At 33.3% G+C, this 23,929-nt stretch overlaps 1 protein-coding gene across 10 annotated transcripts in view; it reads right to left on the reverse strand.

The window, feature by feature from the left end:
- The window catches only part of LOC149552570 (Pseudouridine synthase family protein), a 249,888-nt gene that overhangs the window by 42,749 nt on the left and 183,210 nt on the right, over window positions 1-23,929 (reverse strand). For 8 of the 10 annotated variants that reach the window (XR_016352956.1, XR_016352955.1, XR_016352957.1 and 5 more), the window contains one exon: window positions 6,812-6,905. The exons of the other annotated variants lie outside the window; for them this stretch is intronic. Coding sequence is in view for 4 of the 8 variants with exons in the window: in XM_089788164.1 (XP_089644290.1) it covers window positions 6,812-6,905 (94 nt within the window). In the remaining 4 variants the exon portion in view is untranslated. The remainder of the gene's footprint in view (window positions 1-6,811; window positions 6,906-23,929) is intronic. 10 annotated transcript variants of the gene reach the window in all.

Consider the following 23,929-nt stretch of genomic DNA (forward strand, 5'->3'; position numbering starts at 1 on the left):
ATCTAACTTTTGTACTTCACTTAGGTATCATTTAAAATAAAATTCACTTAAAGAACAAATTCATGGTTCATGGCCCCATTGTCCTTTAAAATGATCATTACAGTGATTCTATTAAATAAATTTATTATAATTTATTTAGTATAACTAATTATACTCTTTTAGCTAGCTCCTAAGTCAACCATTAATTGCCACCCTATTATGTAAATCAATAATAACTAGAAAATCTAGAAGTTGCAATCCATGAACCTATAGGTAAGACATGCCTTGAAATCGTCTAAAAGGAAGAATATCAACAGCAAAAGAATTCTTCAACAAACAAATGCAGGTGTGTGTAAACAAATGGAAGCCACAATAATTCCAGAATTGGTTTTCAAACTCAGCCTTTAAACCCTTACCTATTCTCTGAATTTCTTCTCCAATTCACACAAGTGTAGCTTACGAATTCAACAAATTCTAGTCAATTAATCATTGCTACAATGCCCTGCATATGTAACCTTGAACTATTAATCACTCTTCCCAAAAACCTCAATCAATTTGCACTATCTGAACCTCTGAAAGAAGCCCATGCCTGGCATAATTTGTTGGGTGTTTAAGCAATTCACTATGCTGAAAAGCTTAGAAAAATTCACAATTCTTCAAGCTTGAAATCTGAAATGTAAAGAGACCTGCTTTTATCTCTAACAGCAAGCTAACATTTTAAAGATTGTTTTTTGTATTTTTCATATTTTTGTGATTTTGGAATATAAGAATCGCTTTAATAAAAAAAAAACAATCTGTAACTACTAAATCACACCAACTGAGATTGAAAGTCAAAATGTTTGCTTTATTTAATTGCATAAAATACTAGTAGCAAAAATTCAGCACTTAGAACCTGATTTGTAAGGGCAATACAATTGATCTTTCAAACTGAATGGCAATGTTCCCCAGTCCAGATACAATCTGATCTTCAAATTTGCAAAATACAATTTCGAAAGAAATATTCAGTCACCTCTTTGCTCCGTGTTAATGCCAATTATGCAATATTCTTTCCTTGAAGTCAAATTGCAATATTCTTCTGTTGAGTTGAAATATACATTTCTTTTAATCCAAATTCTTAGTTTGCTATCACGGATATATTTGAATCCTTTCTAATAGTCATTAATTTTCTACATTAGTCTTTCATATAAAAAAAATTTCTAAAGCCTCTTTAACCCTACAAGATGGCAAGATCATGCTCTAATACCATTGTAATGTCCCCACTAATAGGGTTACTCAGGGACAAGTAATACTTGCAAAATAAACGTTAGAATCACAATAATAATAAAATTAACTATATTATTCTACCCTTTAATTTAACCCAAATCTTAATGACGTCTCCAGATCGGGCTTCTTAGCTCATAGCTACCTCGTCATCATCCCAAGAGTGCACCCCTTAAGATTCTTCTTGGACGGGCATCCTCTATCCAAAGCCAAAGACATATGCATATGTTTGACAACATCAGAATATTCTGGTACATCGACTATCGGCCATGGCGGACAATGGAGATCTTAAATATCTCACATGCTCCATGCTCCGATATTGACTCTCGACCATGCCGAACAATGGAGATTTTAAATATCTCATGTGCTCCATGCTTCAAGTTCCATTAGTATCCATGGTATTAACCTCGTAAGTTAACACAATATTATCCACAAGTATGATTCATTAATATAAATAAATTTATAAATATAACTAAACAAATACAATCCATAAACATACCTTTCTCACCTTCTTTTCTGGGTCTATGTGGCTCTATCCTTAGTTGGTCCTTCAATGAATGATTCCTTCTAAATTATCTCAACTATATATTTACTTTTCAAAAATCTTCATTTAATAATTATAAGGAAAGGACAAAATATACTTTTTTGTTTCTTCCTTTCCAAGAGTCACAACCTTTCATAATACAAATTCTTTGAAAAGTCACAACACTTCATAATTATAATCCTTTCGAAAAGTCACAACACTTCATAACTAAAATCCTTTGGAAAAATCCTAATACTTTATAATCAAAATATTTTTGAAGAGTCACAACTATTCATAATTATGACCCTTTCAAAAGTTCGCATCCTTTCAATATCATTGATAACTTTTCAAAAAGTCACTTCCTTATTTTCTTCATATTACTTTCCTCTTCCATTTTTCTTTTTTGAACTCCTCTCTTCTCCTCCTTTTCTTGTCCTCTCTAAAATAAACTCTCCTCCCTTTTATATCTTAATTTTAAGGAGTCTTATCTAATTGTTAAACATCTCTTGACTTTTCATTAGATTTAGTTAATTTATATTATTCTGTATTATATTATTCCTTTACTTATTTATTTATATTTATTTTATTTAATATTAAATTGTATTTAGAAATTTAATGTACTTTGTACAATAATGTCTCTTGTATTTAATTTAATTTCTTTCTTTACTCATTGAGATTTTATTATTATTTTAGTTATTGAAAATATCATATTAAATATTATTCTATTAATAATATAGATTAAATAATTATCATTTCCTTGTTTTATATTTTAGTATTAGTTTTAATATAACTTTATTATTTATTTAATATCATTATAATATCTAGATATTATTAAAATTCTATCTTAAAATAGGGATATGACATACATTAAATTTAATTTTTATTAAGTTTTAAATATAGTAAATTTAATGTATTTACTTAAATTTAAAATAGTAAATAGTAAATAATAATACAATAAATTTAAAGTATTTACAATTTTAAAAACGAAAGTAATTTAAGTTTACTGTATTTTAAATTTAAAATATATATTAATATTGTTTTATTTTCATTTTTAAGAACTGATAATTTCTAATAGGCTAGTAGCAATATATTTTACAAATAATTATTAATTAATAGATTTATATTATAATATATAATATATTAGTAGATTTATAATAGATTTAAATAGATTTATAATAGATTGATAATAGATTTTAGACTTTAGTAGATTTATAATAATTGCTAAGAATATTTTAAGAAATTGTATATTTTCAAATGTTCGATAAAAGTGTCGATTTATTGCCAGTTTTTTTGCTAAGTTTTTCCCGATTCCGAGTTTTTCCAAAATTTTGAGTCGGTCAAAATATTGTCGATACTGAGTTTTTAAACTATGGTAATAACCATAAAAGCTAGTAAGATAACCACCATCTCCAAACTCTTGCAAACTATCCCGAATGTGCTAACACTGCAAATAATTCAACTTGCAGCTGCTAACCCCATCTACAAAAGATGGTGCCAACCCATCCCACAATAGATGGTATAAATTCAGAGTCGATCCATACTAACAAATCAACAAGTCCTTTGCGTATGAATCGAAGGAGAAATGACCAACACTCACAACAATAAACGCATGATAAAAGATAAAACACTCCAATCTCTGTCAACAACTCATCAACTATACCAAAATCATGAGATGACTCCAATCTTTGATCTGCAACTGCTAGTGGGGAAGGATCTTTGGCAACCTGCTTTGTAAATCCAGCCACAACATCCCTGTGAGGAACCATTATAGCTAGAGTATCTGCAATAGTCCCCATGAAACATTTAATAACTCCTAACCACTACATGAGAGTATCTCTAGAGACTTTGTATAGTCCTTCCTATAACTCCATACTAGAAAGTAAATGCTTAACAACAAAAGTATTAGCATGATAGAAACAAAATAAGGCGAAGTCAACCTTATCCTCTTAAACCTACAACTGGCCATCCTAACTCTACTAAAGAAGTTGTTTATCACTATTAGCTGCATTAGATGGAGTAACAAATTCATTTGTAGGAGAAGCAAACAAATCTACCTGAGAGCTATACCCCTATCCAAATGATACTATGTGCTCCTGTGAAGGTGACGAAGAAGAGTAATCAACCAACACACAACTCTTGGGGGAGTCCATCACTACCACCTGACAACTATCTATGGTCAAATTGATATCATCTAACACTGTATGACCTGCAGAGAACCTGATCCAACCTACAACTCTCTACTACTCTCAATTGTAGTACTCATCTTCAAAGAACAAACTGCACCTAACTCTATGATGGATGCAAGCACATCCTCACTATACTCCATGGATATCCGTCTCTCACAAGCCACTATTATAGATAACTATGTTGTAGCGATAGCTAGTGAAGATTGTGTTGATCTCAACCCCACGGTCATCTCATCCAAACGCAACTATGACTCTTGGAGAGCCAATTAAGTACAATATAAAGAGTCTATAGTCACCTCGAGCTCATGTGTGAGCTGTCAACCTCTTCATTTCCCTTTTGAGCATCATACAAATACAATCTCTCTTGATAAGGAGATCCCAGTCTGCTAACAACTCTAAATAAGTATGTCTCATAATCCTAATAGACTCTTGGAGAGCATGAAACTCCTCAAGAGAAAGACCACCATCACAGTGCTCATCTGTCATAGGAGCGCTCCAACCTTAGGTGGCCAATATTTGTCGAGCAACATCAAAGTGCTATAAGGTTGTGGTAATCATGCTATCACTAACCTTCAGCTGCCCAATTAGATGACAAGGAACCTATAACCGATGATTCCTACACATTTCCTCTAACCCAAACTCAACACTATGATAGGAAACTGTATTTGCATCACTCACCTCATGACACGTAACATCATGTGTGCTATCATCCTCACACACATCAACCGCTGAGATATTGCTGCTAGGTACCTCACTGCTCCTCTCACATGAAAGTAGTTGCTGATGTGACAATATCATTGCACATTCTCACTCCCACTATCATGGCATTCCCATCAAATGCGTGATCCTAGGAGTTCATGCCAATAATTGCATCAAATGACTCAACCTGACATGAATTCCAATCACACTCCACATCCAGTGTGTCCTACATCTGAGCACTGACATGTGGTAACTCGAAAGGAATATCTTGTACATATGTAGCTAGCACTGTATTATCATGACTAGAACTGAAAGAACTCACACTTCCGATGCAATCCACAAAACTAGCACTCTCATCACGTGAGTCAACACTCATAGTGATACCAACAGTATCCCATATGCTTGTCCTATCATCACCGCCCTCGATAGGCTCAAACATAGGACTATTGTCATAAAAATCAGAAGAATGTTAACATAGAGGGTTTTTGTTTATGACTCAACCTGACATGAATTCCAATCACACTCCACATCCAGTGTGTCCTACATCTAAGCACTGACATGTGGTAACTCAAAAGGAATATCTTGTACATATGTAGCTAGCACTGTATTATCATGACTAGAACTGAAAGAACTCACACTTTCGATGCAATCCTCAAAACTAGCACTCTCATCACGTGAGTCAACACTCATAGTGATACCAACAGCATCCCATATGCTTGTCCTATCATCACCACCCTCAATAGGCTCAAACATAGGACTATTGTCATAAAAATCAGAAGAATGTTAAAATAGAGGGTTTTTGTCCTCATAGCCCCTATGAAACAAATCACCACAAACTTGCCAATTTAGTATTTTATACAAACATGCTAAAAATGAGAGCCATCCCCTCTTTTTGAACACTTTTCCATTAGCTTCCCCTTTCATCTCACCAATGTGGCATAAATCACTTTTCCATTAAAATACCTCTCCCACTTGATGTATAAAATATACTTAAATAATAAAGTGACTTCAACAAATTGTCCCCTTGAAATATATTAGTCACTTTATTAAATAAACTATTAAATTTTCAGGCATTAAAATAAGATATCAAACGAACTCAAAATCTCATGTATAAAGCTCCTTGGAAAGAGCTCGATGAGACATTCCAAGTACCATCATTGAAAATGTCAAAACATTGAGCCCCGGCTGACTTACTAAAAATAGTAAAAGCCTTCACAGTTCCATCAAATGAACTCCATTTAGCCCAAAACCGAATTTCACTTGGTTAAATAATCTCAAGATCCCTCCAAAGTCCTGGTTATCCCTCTGGATTATGATGAAACGGGCTAACGAAAAGTCATATCATAACTGGCTAGAAAGGGGGCATTACATGGAGGTCACAATTCATGATGACAAGTACATGGTGATGAATGAGTTAATCATATACAAGAATAGGATCTATTTAGTGCCTTTTTCGGTACATAAGCTGAAGATGATGAGGACTTCTCATGATGCACCTATGGCTGGTTACCTGGGTTTCTTCAAGATCTACAGGCAGATCCAAGAGAGGTTTACTTGGAAAGGGCTTAAAAATGAAGTCCTCAAATATGCTAGGGAATACCACAGTTGTTGGCAGACTAAGAATGAGCACACTTATTCAACTGATTTACTTCAGCCTCATGTTCTGGGCAATGGTTTTAGGACTATTTGGCTCTTTGCAGGAAGCATAAAATATATGATACATTATTTTTAATAATGTTGAGGACCTTTGGAGTAGTTATGCTTACAGTTTTGTGAAATATATGGGGGATATCTTAAAAACCTTTGCTGTTATGCCTAAGAGCTTTGGTTATCCTTCAACCTACTTTGGGAAATTGTTTCATCTTATCCAAGGTGTCAAAGAAAAACAACATGTTTAGCATTAGCATTAATTCAATATGACTCGTAATATGTCCTTTTTGGGAAGAAATTTGCATGCCCAGTATACTCCCATTTCTTTGTTTATTTGGACTGTAAAATACTGTCACAAGAGATCAATTGAAGGTCTTTAGAGTAGAGATAAGTTGCTCAAGAATGAGCACAAAACTGAGTCAGATAAAATCTGTTCAAGGCAATTCCATTTCTAAATAGAGATTTTTGTGACCAGAAAGGAAATATTTACTAAGTTTGATTAAAAAATTTATACCTCATCTCTTGTGGGATGTTGAAACAAAAGCCGACTAGCATGTAAGTGGTAGCCACAATCACCAGGCAGAGCATTCAGAGGCTTTTCATATCCACTGCAAAATATGTGAGAGTATATATTTAGACACTGGAAAGTATTTTCTATATATACATCCATGCATATATATAGGTATGCATATTTACTAGAAATGATTCCAGGGAGAGACTGTACAATGAAATTGATACCAAATGGACAAACTCTAAATAAAGAATAAAATTATCAACCATTGCAAAATGAAATCAGAAAGCAAGAAATTTGTACTAAAATCCAATATCCAAAAATGTATGTTAATTGTTAGACCAAAAATAAAAGGTAAAATGCCAAATGGCATGATCCCTCCAAAACAACAAGCCAACTTCAATAAATATTAAAATCGTCTATGTCTAAAGCAAAGATGAACTGCATGATGTTGAAAATTGAAATGATATTGTTTTGTGCTGTCACTGACCAAGAGAGATTGATGCTTTTCCATTTTGACTATACCTTTGGGGAAATGTTCAATTTAGAAAACAATGCTAGAAAAAGATTTATTAGATCAATATCAAGCAAGAAAGCTATATCAGATAATTCTTAGATAGTCATGCATGCTAATGATCTTAGCCCCCTTTTTGTTTGTTACATTAAAATTTTAAGCTTAAATTAATCACATTGCAGACGGAACTTCTCCTTATTACTTCTTCATCTTGACAACAGTTTTCACTCTCGCATTGTATTGTTGTTTTCCTGATGAAAATTTAATCTCTTTGGTATGTTCTTAATGAAATTCAAAACCTTTTCCTTTACCATAAATGAACCATTATGGATTCCTGGGAAAACAATTACAGAACTAGTGTAAATTGGGCCTACAAAGACGAAACTGAATGAATTTTACCTTACCATTCACAACTCCAGGAGATTTATACACATCTTCTACTTCTATGAGAATGCCATGATCTGTCACACTGCTCCCTTTCTAATATCTTTCTAATATGCCATGACCACATATCAAATCAAAATACCTAGAGATGCGCTATTGATTTCTGTGCATCATCATATACAACGATCAGACCTTAAACCAAACTTTCCATCATGAATAACAAACAATTGTTTTCACAAAATGAAAATTCATTGAAGCTGCATTTTCGATTGGAAAAAATGCAGAAATGCCTCTAGGTCCTTAATATTCAGCTTTGATCTGCATATTTATTGGGACATCAAAGCCCAAAGGCTCCAAACACTTTGAAACCTTGAATTCATGAAAACTAGAAACCAATTGGCTTTGTGGATGTTCTAATAATGCATTGTCGCTAATTTTGTTTCAGTAAAATAAATGACAATCCTACGAATTTAATCGAAAATTCAATTAAAAAACATGTGTGTGTGTTGGATTTTTCAAAATATAATAAGATATTATAAACAAAAGGAAAGAGAAAGATGCCAACAATTGATCATAAACAAGAGAATATGCAAAGAAATCATTGATTTAGGATAACAACATAAATGATAGTGGCAACAGTATAAATCAGTATAACAGCATTAAAACAATAGTCTCAAACATCAAAACCATGGTCTATCAATATAATATAAATATCCATATCAAAATGTTTAAAACATGTATCCAAAGTCTCAAACATCAAAATATAACAAGCAAGCATAGGCAATGAAACTAAGCCTCATTCTAGCTATCAAACATCAAAAGGATCAGAATCATCTGAGTCGCTATTTCCTTCTAGCAGTAGTGGATGAAGTGGATAGTCCAATGATAGCCCGAGTTTGTTCTGTACCAAATGCAAGTGTAAAGGTAAATGTTGTGATGTGATTATCAATGGTGGGAGCATTGACAACTTGGTGTCAAAGGAGATGGTCATGAAACTAGAGCTCAAGAGAGAGAAACACACACATCCATACTAGATTGCCTGGGTGCAGGTGACGACAAGGCTCTAGTCAATGAATGGTGCTTGGTAAAATTCAAGATTGGAAGCTACCACAATGAGGTACTGTGTAACATCATACCAATTGATGCATGTCATATGTTACTGGGAAGGCCATGGTAGTACGACAAGCGTTCTCTACATGATAGTCATGCAAACACCTATTCTCTAACAAAGGATGGCATTCGTCACAAGCTCAAACCCCTAATGAAGGAAGAAGAAAAAATATGCAGTAGTGTTAAGGTATGCTTGGTTGATGGAAGAATTTTTTGGATAGCATGAAACATCAACATTTATGTTATGCTTTAATTCCTAGAGTGGATAAGGAAGGCACTAAAAAAGTTCCAATAGAGGTTTTAGGTCTGTTAAATGAGTGTAAAGATGTCGTATTTGATACTGTCACTGAGGGGTTGCCACTAATAAGGAAAACTAGTGATCAAATAGATTTAGTCTCTGGAGCCAATTTTCCTAACAAGGGTGCTTACAGGATGACTCCTACTAAGACTGAGGAGTTAAACCGACAAGTTCAAGAACTGTTGAGAAAAGGTCTAATTCGAGAGAGCCTGAGTCTATGTGTCATACTTGCAGTATTAGCACCAAAGAAGGATTGAGAGGATGTGTATTGACTCTAGGGCCATAAACAAGATAACCATCAAATACAAGTTTCCCCTACCAAGGATGGATGATCTTATGGACTACTTGAGTGGAGCTTAATAATTCACAAAGATAAACCTCAAGAGTAGCTATCATCAAATACGGATCAAAGAGAGTAATGAATGGAAGACTACATTCAAGACCAAGGAGGCTCTATATGAGTGGTTGGCCATGCCCTTTGGACTAACCAATGCATTGATCATCTTTATGCAGCTTATGAATGAGGTACTAAAGAAATTTATTGGAAAATTTGTTATCGTTTATTTAGCTAATATTGTGATTAGGCTCTAGATGAACATTTGTTGCATATGTCAAAGTTTGTAGCTGCGATAGAGATCTTTATCTCTCGAAATCTGAACATTATTACCGTTATTATCATCTTCAACTGAAAAGGACACTTGAGTTTAATTTGTAAAATTAAATGTAAATGACATGTATCATTCACATGCATTGAGGCATGAATATTCGAAGAGTTGTAATTAATTATAGGACTTATGAGAATCTCAAGAGACCTTTGGTTATAATGTGAAGAATCTCTTCTATTGTTATATATTCGTACCAAGCAAAGGATATTGCACACTAAACTTTTGTGATCAATAAAATGATGTTTTTGTTGTGTGGTTGGGTTTTTCCCTACATTCTAGAAGGGTTTTTCCAAGATACTTTTGGTGTTTATTGTTCCATTTTTTACTCTTGCTCATTGCTGTTTATCACCATTTATTTCTGGTCTCAAAACTTAATAGCATATTCATAGAGTTCTTGAGAAGCTAAGGGAAGAGACACTTTTGATTAATTTGAATAAGTGTACCTTTGTCAAAAGGGAGTTAGTCTATTCGGTGTTTGTTGCCTAACCTGATGGTCTCAAAATGGACCCAGAGAAGGTGAAATTTCATCCTAGAATGGCCTATCCCAAGGCTTTCCATTGAGATGAGATCTTTCCATGGTTTGGCTAGTTTCTACAAGAAGTTCATAGAAATTTCAGTAGTATTTGTGCACCCCTACATGAGACAATGAGGGGGGATAGAAAAGAGTTCTAATGGATTGCAAGAGCTGCAAGGAGTTTTGAGTTGTTGAAGAGGAAGGTGGTAGAGCAAACTATGTTAGCACTTCATAATTTCAACGAAATGTTCCAGGCGGATTGTGATGCCAGTAGTAGTGCCATTGAAGCTATATTGAAACCAAGAAGTTAAGCCTATTGCATATTTAAGTCAAAAATTAAATGATGCAAAGAAGTATTTTGTTTATGATCAGGAGTTCTATGCAATAATTTAAAGCATTAAAGAAATGGAGGCATTATTTGTTGTCAAAAGAGTTTGTTTTGTATATTGATCATCAAAGCATTACAGTACCTAAATAGCCAAGGTAAATTGAATCAAAGGCACTTGAAATGGGTAGAGTTCTTGCAAAGCTATACATTTGTATTGAAACATAGAAGTGGACAATCTAATAGGTTTGCAAATGCATAATGTAGGAGACAAATATTACTAACAAAAATGCAGATTGTGGTAGTTGGGTTTAATGAGCTCAAGACTCTGTACCGTGAGGACCTTGACTTTGTAGAGGTTTGAAAGGTTTGCAAGGACCCTGTTAGTCTAGATAGGAGAAGGTGGCTAGACTACATGATCCAAGATGGTTTGTTATTCAAAGGGAGTCAACTATGCATTCCAAGGATTTTCACAAGGGAGAACATGATGAAAGAGAAACATAGTGGAGGAATGGTAGGACACTTTGGTTGAGATAAGACCATTGTCATTGTTAGTGAACATTATTTATGGCCTCAATTGTCAGAAAATGTGAAGAAGTTTGTGTAGAGTTGTCAAGTGTGCCAAATAGCTAAAGGAGTCAATCCAAATACAGGACTATCAACCATTGCTTGATCCATCAATGCCCTAGGAATACATAAGTACGGATTTGTTTTTGGGGTTGCCAAGGACACAAAGGGGTAACGATTCAGTATTTGTGGTGATTGACAGTTTTTAAAGATGGCTCATATCATTCCTTGCCACAAGACCCAAGATGTGGTTTACATTGAAGATTTTTTCTTGAGTGAGGTGGTGAGGTTACATGCTCTTCCAAAGAGTATTGTTTCAAATCAAGATACAAATTTTGTTGGGTATTTTTGGAGAACCTTGTGGAAGAAGTTGAAGACATAGTTGAAGTTTGGTTTTGCACATCACCCACAAACTGATGGGCAAACAGAAGTAGTGAACAAAAGTTCGGGTAATCTGTTGAGGTGTTTAGTAGGTGATAAGTCCAAAAAATGGGATTTAATTCTACCACAGGTAGAATTTTCTTGCAATAGCTCTTTGAACAGAAGTACTAATAGATCACCATTCCAAATTGTGTATGGGAGTAGTCCAAGGACTACACCAGAATTAATGAAGATGGAGCATGGAGGTAAGACTAGAGCTGAAGCAAAAGACTTTGCTAAACATGTCAAGAACCTACATGAAGAGGTGCGTGAACATATCACCAAAATGAGCATGCAGTATAAGGCTAGGGCAAATCAAAAGAGGCATAAAGAGTTCCAAGTTGGAGATCAAGCTATGGTGTACTTGAGAAAAGAACAATATCTAACGGGCACCTACAAACTGAAGATGAAGAAATTTGGTCTATGCGAGATTTTGGAGAAACATGATTCAAGGAATACATATGAGAATGCACATGAGGTGGAACTGCCAAATGGAGTTTGCATTTCTCATGTTTTCAATATTACAAATTTAATGGAGTCTCATAAAGATGGTGTAGAAGAGGAACCAATACTTGAACAATGTCCAATCCCTACCTCTGTAAAGGAGGAGATTGAAAAATCATGGATAGTCGTATGGGAAGGAATACTACAAACAGGCACTATGAGGAGTACCTAGTGAAGTGGAAATGACGACCGATGGAAGACTCGTCCTGGTTATCTAAGGCCAAGGTTGACTGTTTAGGTTTTCCTCAACCAGTTGAGAAGTAACAGGGTCACTTTTCAAATTAGCCTGGGTGTCTAATGCAAGAGCATCCAATAGTGTAAGGGCAATCCCATATCACCCAAAAATATGTTCAGTGATAGTTTCTGGTTATGTGTTTGCATTTGTGGATATCCATTTCGGCAAAATAGAGATTCTAACTCTTAGATTTCTATTGTTATTTTTTTGGGATAGTATTTTGGCACAACTCGAGATATGTGCAAATGTAGAAAATGGGTTATTTTGTTATAGAGCTATAATTATGAACAATTAAAGGGGTTAAGTTGGAGAGATGGTTGTAATTGAAATTTCAAGTGCTCCAGAAAAAGAATCAGGTCAAAAGGTTTCATGGGTTGAAAGTTATTTCAGTTTTAAGTTGCTTGAAGACCTCCTAGAAGCACTTCAGAGTCAGATTTGAGGCACTAAATGACCTTGTACGAATCCGGAAAAATGGGGGGAGGCCATTAGCGGTTGATAAGGCTATAGAACACTCAAAAGGCATTCTGAAAATGTAAACAGTTCATCAATCAGAGTCCCAAATCAAAAATTATGCCTCCCAAAAATTATAATTTTTCTAGAACCTTTAATTTTTGCACCAACTTCTAATTTGAATTCTAGAACCTTTGTTTTGGCACCGGTCGCCAAATGTCAAAATGTAAATTGTATTCCTAAACCTAAGACAAGCTACTTAAGACCCATTCTTGAGGTGTAAAGGCAGAATTTTGGTGAAGTTTGAGAGCAGGTACTGTGAGAAGGGTTTTTCTCCATATTCTAATGATATTTAGTACGTAGGGCATGTAACTGGATTTGTTTGTGTTGTAATGCATGTTGTAGCTTCTCATTTCAAATAATATAAGATTCCTTTTCAGTTGTGTTCATTTTCTCTCAAGTTGTGCCCTAATCAAAAATTCAAGCTTCTAATCGGGAACTTTTTTCTATAAATTTATTTTTCAATTTTTTAAAATAAAATCATTTGAGATATTTTATGAGAATTTCATGGTTCATGTTCAAAGATTTGTGCTGAAAAATGGAAGCGTAGTCAAGTGTTTTGATCATGTGATTTCCTGGTTTGAGAAAAAGTCTCCAACTTTCAAAGGTTGCATGTACTTCCATGTTTGTCGCATGTGAGTTGAATGTTCTTGCAAGTATCCTCAAGTATCCTTCTTGTCAAGTGTACACCCTGCCTAATTTGAATCAGAGAATCCCTGCAAGTTCAGCTATACACAAAAAGAAAATTTCAAGCCATATCTCATTGTACCACAAACATATCTCAATCTGTCTTTGGCTACCACAAGATGAATGTCTTGGTTCACACACGAACTACCTCAATGTATTAATTGCATAACATATATCAGGCTTTGTGTTAACCAAATACATTAAAGAGTCAATTAATTGCCAATAGATAATAGGATCAGCTATATCTTAAGTAGTTGCATCATCATCTGACTTTTTCAGATTTTCTTCCATAGGAGTCACCAGACTTACATTGTAACATGCCAAATCTTTTCAAAATATCAATTGTATATTTACCTTGACTTAATATGATCTCATTTCATCTTTCTCATACCTCAAGCCCAAGGAAATAGTGCAACAAACCAAGATCTTTCATCTCAAATTCTGAAGCTAACTCTTAGCATTTGAAAATGAGACCATCATTACTAGTGGGAAACAAATCATCAACATAGAGCACAAGAATCAACACTTTGACATCATTTATCTTGAAGTATAAATTTGGACTTGCATCATTCTTATGAAAACCCAAACTTAGAAGATGGTGATCAATTCTCTCATACCAAGCACAGGGAGCTTGCTTACGGCCATACGATGCCTTTTTCAGCTTGCATAGATGATACTTCTTATCATGCATAACAAAGTCCTCTTGTTGCCCACTATATACTTCCTCTTCAATTACCCCATTTAAGAAGGTTGTTTTCACATTCATTTGTTGGAAGTTTCCATCCCTTCATGGCTGCAATAGAAATAATGGTTCTAATTGAAATGCAATGAGCTACTGGTGGAAAGGTTTCTTCATAGTATATGCCTTCCTTTTGTAAAAAAATCTCTAGCAATAAATCTGGCTTTATATTTTTCTATACTTCCATCAGCTGTGTGCTTAATATTAAATAACCATTTAGATGAAACAAAATATTTACGTTTTGGCCTTGGAACAATGTCCCATACATCATTTTTAATAATGGACTGATACTCCTCGATCATGTATGTGATCTTTCCATACTTGCTGATTTGAAACTTCTTCAATACTGAAAGGTTCAGATTTTATAATGTGGCTCGTCAAAGCTACATAACCAGCACACTTATGAGGCCTTTTACTCTCCCTAAAAAGTGCCACAAGGAGTTGCATATTGTTCAGCTTCTTCCATAATGCTTCTGGCCCACAAAGGTCTTTTCCTAATGGCTGAAGTATTACTAGGACCTGCTGAAGCATCAATAGGATCTATTGGATCAACTGGATCGGTTGAATCTTCTAAATCTGCACTCTCCCTCTTAAAGTGGATTTGGATCAGCCATTTCTAAATCTTTAGGATGATCAAAATCTTCTTTATCAGATTCTGTATAAAATTCTTTTGATATCTTGCAAGCTACAACTTCATCTAAAGAAACATCCCTTCTGACTTCAATTTGTTTTTGGTTTGGAATGTAGATTCTATATGCTTTTGAAGAATCACTATAGCCAGGAAATATTTCTTTCCTACCTTAAGGTTCCAATTTTGGTCTTTTCTGTATTGGAGCATGAATATAAACAAGGCAACAAAAAATTCTAAATCACTGATATTTGGTTTAATACCTGTAAAAGCTTCTTCTGCAGTCATGTTGTTTAAAATCTGATGAAGACTTTGATTCTGGATAGGAACTGTTGTCCTGCAAGCTTCAGCCCATAAGAAATTTGGTAGGCTTTGATCATGAATCAGCCTTTGTTGCTTGTACAATTGTTCTGTGCTTTCTTTCAACTACACCATTTTGTTGAGGATTATAAGGGACACAAAACTCCCTCCTAATCCCAACTTCAACACAAAAACCATGAAAGATACCAAACACATATTCTCCTCCATTATCTAATCTCAAAACCTTAATCTTCTTACTAGATAAATTTTCAACAAGTGCTTTAAACTCTTTGAAACACATATTCTTCTCCATTATCTAGTCTCAAAATCTTAATCTTCTTCTTAGATAAATTTTCAACAAATGCTTTAAATTCTTTAAACACAGCCAACACTTTATCAGAATCTTTAGACTTAAGAAAGTAAATCCAACATTTATGAGAAAAATCTTCTATAAAAGTAACATAATACTAGAAACCACTGAGATAAGTAATTGACATGGGACCACATAAATCAAAATGAATCAATTCTAAGATCTCTTTAGCTCTACTTTCACTACTATGAAAAGATATATTAATGTTCTTACATAGAGTGCATCCCTTGCAACCTCCTCCATGATTTTGGTTCATCTTTCAAAGACAAACCACAACCTTCTCCATGGAAGATAAAGATTTGAAATTAAGATGACCAAGCCTCTTGCACCATGATACAATTGAATTTGAAGTATAATGAGCTAAGCATGAATGGGATGGGCTGAAAGCTTGTATAGGCTGTCATGATGATTTCCAATCTCATGAGCTGATTGAAAGTTAGAATTCTTTTTCCATGCAAGAACCATCCCATCAGTAAAGGCAACATGATAGCATGTGTCTTCTAATGCTGATATGGAAATCAGATTCCTTTTCACACTAGGAACAAAGAGGACATCGTTCAAGTGACAAGTGAAGGAAAATTATGGAATCTAATTGTAAAGAAGTAGAACCAACACGTCTAACTAAATAGCTTGAATCATCTCCAAAAATGACTTGAAGGAGAGTCATTTTCTTTCAAGTTGAAGAGGTACTCTCGATAACCAGTGATATGGCACAACACACCATTGTCAATCAGCCATGTATCACTATTTGTAGGTGTAATACCCCATATCATTCTAGACTTAGACTCAATTGTAAGAACTTGATTAATGCATGTAAGGTGTTTTGATACATATGCTATGAATTATTAATGTGGTTATTATTCTTGAAAAGTTTGTAATTAGAGAAGTTAAAGTAGAAAGAATGATACTTATTTATAAATGTATTTCATATGATTCTGAAGAAAATGATGTTGGAATATGATATTGATCTAATGGGTTGATCTATTGCTAATTCAGGGATATGTATTAATGTTTACAGTCTTATATTTATATGTTTGAGTTACTGATGCTAAATTTGAATTTGTGCAACATATGATTATGAAGACCTTTGACATTTCTTATGATAATCGCATGATTATGAAGACCTTCGAGAAAACTATGTCAACTCTTCTACAACAATCAAAGTCTACCTCAATGCAAACTTCTTGGAAAATCGGATATGAACTAAATTTGGACTTTAGAGGGGTTAAAATGGACCCTAGAGTGCATTTTGGGTTAAAATAACCTAACCCATTCATACTACCTAGGGTTGGGGGTTAGTTCAAGGTCAAATCATGATTAAAACTTCCATTATGACACCCCAAATTGGCCCCACTTCAAAGGTGGCAAAAATGGTAAGTGGGAGACAATGGAGGACATAGAGCCTTGTGCCATTATTAAAATAATGGGGATAGAAAGTGATAGTTAGGGTTCTAAGAAGAAGGTAGGAAGATAGATGGGGGAATTCATTATTTGGGATGGAAGGAGAGGAGAGGAGAGAATGGCAGAAATATGGAGAGGAAGAGGAGGAATGGCTCTTGGTTGAAGATGAAAATCTACCTTAGGGGAGAGCTCTTGAAAGATAAGTATCTTATATTCATCTAAAGTAGTTCTTATTGATCATGATGAAATAATGTGTAGAAGGATTGTTTCATAATGCGATAGAGAGAGAACTCTTAGGATTGCAACCATGATCTCTTGGTTGAAATGAGTTCTCTTACCCGAGGGTATGGCTAGGGCACAAGCGGCCTCATGATGCCATTATGGTAGGGTGGAAAAGGGCACTTGTGTGAATGGTTTGATAATTATTGTTTTAATCTTGCCAATAAATATGAATGAAAATTAGATATTAAGTTTTTGAGAATATATTTAAACTTGTGTATGAGAGAAGAAGTTTGTGATAAAAAAATTATAGAAATGATGCTATTGTTATTGAGATATTGTAAATCTTTTCTTAAAAGCTGATGTTATTTATCGTATGGTTTGTTAATCTTTTGCTAATAGAGAAATTGTTTTGGATGTTAAAACTTGTAAGTTATTTCATTAGAAACAACTGGCTAATGCTCAAGATCATGTTATCAAAATATCTATTGTGGATCTAAAAATTGAATCTAAATCTGGTCTTTTATTTATTAAATTTAAGTAAGTTTTTGGTAGGAAAAAAGTGGGCATGACAATTGGTATGAGAGCCAGATTTCCAATACTAGGACCTAGGCTCATTACATTACTAGTTTTGGTTTAAAAGCAAAGAAGAATGAAACCCATGTTTATAGATCTGAAACTTCTTATGACTAGATTCATCCAGTAGTTATTAAAAATCTGATTTACCAATTTATAGTGATGTGTAAATTAGAAATCTGATTCACTAGACATTAGAATCCGTTACTTAAATGTAAACTACTAAGATTAGATTTCTTTAGTTGAAAAATAGAAAATAAGACATCTTATAGTATGATTTTTTTTTTTTAAATACAGCTTGAAATTTTCTAAACTGCAACTAGAAGCTACAATTGTACAAGACCGTGGAAGTGGGTTACTTATAAATAGATAGAATAGATGTTGATTAGGGCATAAGCCAAACGAACAACCTATACATGTAGATAGATTTATAAGTCGTACATTAAGACTGTAATTCTGGTATTCATTTGGTTCAAGTACAAAAGGAAACTGTGTACATATTTAAGTATCAAATGTTATTTTAGAGTCCAAAATGTATAGATATATTAATTTATGTCTCAAACAAGTAAAAGTGATGAGAAAAGTATGTGCACATTAAAAAAATAGGAGTATCATACAAATCACCTTTTACATAAATACACATGCTTGCACAAACTTGTATTGAATAGGTTAATCTTACTGTGTTAAAATATTGATAGCAAACCCTACGGTACTATTACTTACGATCTTAGTGAGACTAACCCAATGGATCTATCATCCATCGAATCTTCATGCATATGTAACTATTTAGATAAATAGAATAAAATAAAATCTAATTATAATATTAACGAGGTTGTGAATCAACTTAAGACAAACTTCCCTTAGCTTGATAAGTGCAAAAAAAGGGGGGTATTAAAGGATATATTGATTAGTCTCATCCAAACTTTTAAAAAAATAATAATAAATAAATAAATAAAATAAAAGCATTGAACCCTAGCTGTATCACAGTAGCAGAGCCACTGCCAATAACGTTGCGACAACAAAGCCCTTGATTCTAAGGAACCCGCAAGGAATCCCACGAGATCTATGGTTTGCGGTGCCACAAGGAGCATTAGGCTAAGGCTGACAATTCCCTCTGGTTGTAGTCTTTATATAAATTTATATGCCAAAAATACATATAAATGAGACAAGGAGATACGATCCTTATTACAATATCCTGTGTGTACCTTGAGAGCAATATATCAGTCAATAAAAATGGCGAGTCCATCAAATGTAATATTACAACACTATGGTCAATGAAATATGTAAATAAGGAATAAATATAATATGTTTTCACAGGCAGAGCATCAACAACCGCCATTTGGCAGCTCAAACCGCAACCTACAGGACAAAATAAAATAAAAAGATAAAACAGAGATTGATTCTTCATGTAATCACATGCCTAGATTTGGGAAAATAGAGAATGATTAATGTGAATAAAGTTCAGCAATAAACATCTACTCTCGATCCATAGTTGAGGGCATACAAACAAAAGTTGCAGCTACAAATTCTTAAACTTGCAAAAAGAAAATATGGACATTATAATGCCACAAAACAGATTAGCATGGCTCTCTGCTCGGATCTTCGACCCTAATGGATGTATATGTTTAATGCATATATACACAGCCAACATATGTGTAAATATGCATGAAGCGTATACACACCATGAATCCTTCATCAAAGCTTCACTTCCAACCTGCAACAAAATCTAGAACAGCAAGCATGAAATGGAGAAACAGAGAAAACTATAGGGTCTGGGAACCCATGAAGAAAAGTGGGCAAGAAACCCAAATGAAATGACAAACAACTATTTTATGTTTGATCAAAAACCCTAATTCGAATTAGGGTTAGGGCTAACCCCTTACCCTTGAGTTAATTCAAACTAACTCCAAGTCACCCTTTTGGAGGGAAAGTCCAAGTTGACTCTTTGACCCAATTTTGAATGGGACCCTCTATCAACAATATTTGCATTTAAAGACATGAAGTTAAAGAGGGAAAGTTGGTTAGATAGATTGAAAAAATGTTAGTGGGTAAAAGAGGTTGTGTGTTCAAACCCCATTCCCATCACTTATTTTTGTTTTAGTGGATATTTTTAACTAAGATTATTTCATTTTAATATATTTTATTTTTGAATTGTGGTTAAAATCATTTCCATTAGTGATGTATTAGCATAAGAAGGTGGATGTATTGTCAATTCAATAATACAACTAAGAAGATGGATGTATTGTTAATTCACTAATACAACTCTGACTGAGGAATTTAAAATTATAAATTAAAAAAAGTATAAAACGAATTTTGACTTTTAGTGGTTCTGTAGGATTTGGGTTGTTGTGAGTTGATTTTAGTATGTAACAAATAACTAAAAAAGTTAATTTTTATTTTAATAATATTAATTTCAAAAAAAAAATAATAGAGTGGTTCTGTATGATATGAGTTTTCCAAAATGCTTGAGGTATTAATAATGACAAATTTTTCCCTCAGAGGCATTCTAGCTGGACATTAGATTTACCATCAAATTCAACCTAATATCTATAAGATTGTTATTGTGAAGGATGTTAAAGACAATAGATATAATTTAGAGGAAATATTAATATAATTTTATATTGCATTTAAGCAAAGGAAGAGATATTATCTTCCTACCTTATGAAAATTGCACGATGATGATGAATTACGTAGTTTTATAGATATCCTAATATGGGTAGAAAATGCTATGAAGACTATTACTTAAACTTTAGAGGTGATTTTATAAGGGGTTTAGGTAAGAAGATTATGTATAACTTGAATCTTGAACAAGCTAGTTTTTCTTTTATAAGAACTCGTTTAATTTGTAGGACAATAGAGTTGCTTGCAAATATATTCTTTAGAGTGATGATCTATAGACTTTGAAAGTAGGAAAATTATACTAGGATAACATGGATGTTATGATAACCTTACCTATTTTGACCTTGTATATTCGTTTTCCCTCTTAGAGTTAATGATGACATTGACAAGTCATTGTAAAATTATTCCTCATGCAATACCATAAAACAATTGAGATGTGTAAGATAAGCCAAGACAGAAAGCTAGCTGACTAGCGATTACTAAAAGCAAAAGTACCATATCACTAGAGAAAATAGAGAAAAATAATTTTAAATATATATAGGTACTTCATTCTTAAATTGTTCCATCTCATGCTCTTGTATGTCTCAATCCACCATGTGTCTTAAAATAAAATAAAAATAGCATTGGGGATAAAAATATTATTTCACTTTATTGAAGTTAGTCTAAGATCAGTAAATGAAAATTTATTGCTATGTTAAGCATCAAAGCGACCTTGCATAGAGCGACCTTGAATAAAGCAACCTTGTATAAATTGTAACTCAGGAGTAAGTTATATTTATGTACATATATATGTATTGGCAACTTAATTGTTTTGAGCATTCATTATGTTATCTTGTTAGATTAGTAATAGATGTCGCTCTGTCACTTAATTTTTACAGCTTTACATGATATTGTATTGATAATGTATAAAACATTTGAATTAATGGTTGAAGAGATAATACTGTTAGTAATCAACCTTGCTCCATTCTTATATTAGAGAGGGAACAATGAATGATTTAGAATTTTTTAGGTCAAAAAAAAGGGGGACAATAAGTTTGTACCTAATGGCATCTCATATTGGTGTAAAAGCAATAAAGCTCATATTGTGCCAAGTGCAAATATTTTGTTTAAATCAATTCTTTGAACAATATTATCTATTGATTTATCATCAACTTTCAAAAGTAAAATTAATACACATTGGTAATTAAATAAAAATAAATAAAATTCTATATTAAGTAGTAGTTGGAAGTGAAGACACTAGATGTTCAAGTTTAAGTAATTAATTTGACTATTTAGGTGTTTTGAATTTTAAGATATTGAATGTCATATAATTAGTTAAGAGTGAAGTTTACCAAATTATTTTCTTTGAAATAAAAACTTGGGATTAATGTTTTAAGAATACTCTTATGCAACTAAAGGGTAGTTTAAAAATAATAGTAGTATATTCAAGCAACTACTAAATATAAGATTCCACGTTTAACCTACAAGATTATCAAAATTAGTGGATAACATGAGAACTCTATTGAAATGCTAAAAGTCTAAACTATGAGAGAAAGTTCAGCTTTTCACGTTTTACAAGAAACATAATTTCAAGGAGTATAATTAAATTAGTATTGGTACATTTAGAAGATAAATAAACTTTTATGATGTTTACTTGTGATAGATATAAGGGAGTACCAGTCCAAAGGAAAAAGACTATAGAAAACTAACATTATTTTAATAGTCATTCATAGTTTTTAAATTTTGAAGGATGTATCAAGAAACTTATAGTAATTAGATGGCTAAATGTACTTTAAACTTTTAGTAAGGCCTTAGTATGAGGGTAATAAGGACATATAGAGGAATTGGGATATAAGTTATATATCATTTTCACTCTCAAATTTTAATTAGTGATATACCATGTTATTTGATGAATTTTCTCCATTTTCCCTATTAAGGTGTGCATTCGACAATTGAATGGTTATGTGTAGCATTTTATATTATTGATTGAAAAAGTTGACTATGCAAGTTCTTAATAGATGCTCCTTGCTTAAATTTAAGATGTAAAAGATTTTTTTAAAATTACATGCATTTGGATAACTTGTATGACAATGTGAGGTATTTTTGTTCAATAATAGTTGGAATAATGAGTAGAGTAGAGAACCAGTGGAAAATGAAATCATGCAACAATGTACATTGGCTAATATGCTCTTGTGTTGACAAGATTTTTATGTTGTGGGAATATCTTATGTGGCTATAGATAATGTTTGATGTCCTCATCTAGGGAAGATTAGTTGAGCATTATGGTTAATGTTGATATTTTATGTGGTTAAATAAATGCAAGCTTATGGTCCATGAAGCAATAAAAGATGTCACTTTTTCCTTAAACAGATGTCAGTAATCCATGTGAAGTTGTGAATCATGTCATCTTGTGTTCCCCCATCCATGTGATTAAACCAATGTTGCCATTTGTGTTAAAGTGTTGTGTAAAACCAGTAATTGTCATGTGTGCCATGGGGAATTAAAAAATAAATGTTCTTGTAAATTATGTTTGTACATAAGTATGTGGAAGACATACCTTGTATGTGTTGCTTGCTTGTATGTAACCCTATTAAGTACGACCATAAAAGATGTTCTCAAATGACAATATTGTTACCAATTCCCACAACTTTAAACAAAATGCTAATACTCAGAATGAGATTTCTCAGATAGAGTTGTGTATATTTCCCTAAGAGATCCAACATGTGGAGGGAGGATTTCCCATGTTGTGATAGATACCATTCCCGCACATGTTCCAACATGATGCAATGGGCAATTGTAACATCAGGATTTTCTAGGTCTAATTTAACATTCAACATACTCAAGGAATACAGTTATACTAGGTTTATAGAAAGACAGTTATATCATTTCATGTGAATAAGATATACTGTTAGAAACAGTTAAACAAAATTAACTAAATACTTGAAGTACCATCAAGTTAAATTACTACAGAAAATAAAAATCACATACCTTGGAAAACTGAGATCAAATTCAAACTAAGGATGCTTATGCAACCACTCGAGTTAGTTTGCAAATACACTATAACAATTTCACATGACAACTATCATCTAACAATCGCTATCTTATAATCAAGGATAAATACAATTAAATTAAATTAGGACATCACATACTACTGTATCTATTAGGGCATCCTTTATGACGGATTCAGTTAGGGCTTCTGATACCACTATCTTACTTAGGGCTTCCACGACCACGGATTCAATTTAGGGCTTCCACAACCACGGATTCAATTTAGGGCTTCCACAACCACGGATTCAATTTAGGGCATTTGCGATACTGGAATTAATCTTGGGCTTCTGCAACGACAGATACAATTTAGGGCTTCAGACCTCTTTTCCTTCCGACTACTGAACTGTGACAGTAACTCAAGGATTAGAAATATACTTATAAATTCATGAATCTATCTCTTAGATCTAGTTGTAAATAACAGTAAGAATGAAAACCACTCAATTTAATCTTACCTATTCATAATAATAACGATAATACCTGTTCCAATAAACATAGGAATCCTTAGCTTA

This window comes from Cupressus sempervirens, chromosome 6, assembly GCF_028749045.1.
Source record: "Cupressus sempervirens isolate cs-2001-9-10 chromosome 6, ASM2874904v1, whole genome shotgun sequence".
Lineage (NCBI taxonomy): Eukaryota > Viridiplantae > Streptophyta > Pinopsida > Cupressales > Cupressaceae > Cupressus > Cupressus sempervirens.